Source organism: Austrofundulus limnaeus, unplaced genomic scaffold, assembly GCF_001266775.1.
Source record: "Austrofundulus limnaeus strain Quisiro unplaced genomic scaffold, Austrofundulus_limnaeus-1.0 Scaffold53, whole genome shotgun sequence".
Taxonomy (NCBI): domain Eukaryota; kingdom Metazoa; phylum Chordata; class Actinopteri; order Cyprinodontiformes; family Rivulidae; genus Austrofundulus; species Austrofundulus limnaeus.
In genome coordinates, this window is record NW_013952455.1 from 2,138,287 (window position 1) to 2,139,540 (window position 1,254).

Sequence of the window (1,254 nt, forward strand, 5' to 3'; positions counted from 1 at the left end):
ATATTTTTATTTAAATGTATATTTTGAAAATAAGTAAGAGTAGCTATTATTATTAATATGAGGCAGGCCATTTTAACCCTTAAAATTAGGTTAAAATAACGTGTTTTTCTTTGTTCCCAAGATTAAAACAGAAAAGATAAAAATAGATCGCTGTACAAACAAGCTTTCATCAGCAGGGGGCAGTAAAGRAGATTATCATGAGCTGGAGAAGTCCGCCAAACACCAAAGAAGAAGAAAACACCAGGCGCGCGGAAGTTAGCTCTAAATTTGAATCACAGATAAAGCTAAGTCGGTATGTTTTCTGTTAGTCTTTTGAAGCATTKTAAGTTATTCAAATATTTTATAGTTCTTATAAATTCATGTGTTATCTCAAACTTTGTTCGCAGACCTTTACGGGTTATAAACAATACGATTATAAAATGTGCCTCTTGACATTGTCTTGTTTATGTTGGTAAAAAGTGCAGCAGTAGTGCATAAACATTTTGAACATACATTTTTAATAGTTGTATTGYTTCACTTCACAGTCTGTCACGGTTTAGCAGATATCAAACTTGTATTTGAAGCTGAGTTAATCGGGTGTGTTTTATTGTTTTCTAGCTGTCCGCAATGATTCAGTGTGATAAATTTCAAGACTTGGAGGAGACTGGAGAGGATCTGGTGGGCTTCATCAACAGCAGTCAGCTTGAAAAACTAAAACAAGCGAAGTTGGAACACCAGGTTTATTATGATAAACACGTGGAAACTATGAGGACCGTGACTCAGATTTTAAAAGGTATGAAAACATTTTAAGATTTAGAGTTGTATTCAGAAGCTTATATCCAGTCATCTTTATGGTTATGAATGCCAAAAATAATTTGGGGGTTGGGGGCTTGTTTATTTATTTGAATCCCTTTTTTTTCCACAGTGGAATGGCTAAATTACCATGAGTTTAAATGTGACCCATCACATCAAACTGAAGATTAAGTCAAATTTGCACATTTTCAGATTCCTGATTTATTTATTTTTGATACCTGGATCATACTGATATCATCAATCTAATCCTAATCAGGATAACTCATTGATTTTTTTTTGTCTGAATCCTATTTTTAAGTTATTCAAACAATATTTGAATATTAAGATTTACAATTGGGAAGAAAAAAGGCTTTGCTAACTTGCAGGGAAAATACAAAAATGGAGCAGCAGCAGCATCTGATCAATATGTGATCCATGATGTGATGTAAATGTAGCATTTTCTACATATAGGTAAAATTAATC

The 1,254-nt window shown here is 32.9% G+C and overlaps 1 protein-coding gene across 1 annotated transcript in view; it reads left to right on the plus strand.

Annotated features, from left to right (window-relative positions):
* Positions 1-187: 187 nt before the first annotated feature.
* Positions 188-1,254, plus strand: part of spc24 (SPC24 component of NDC80 kinetochore complex) — a 6,412-nt gene continuing 5,345 nt past the window's right edge. The window contains exons 1-2 of the mRNA XM_014008902.1: positions 188-292; positions 598-772. Coding sequence (XP_013864356.1) covers positions 607-772 — 166 coding nt within the window. The 5' untranslated portion in view covers positions 188-292; positions 598-606. The remainder of the gene's footprint in view (positions 293-597; positions 773-1,254) is intronic.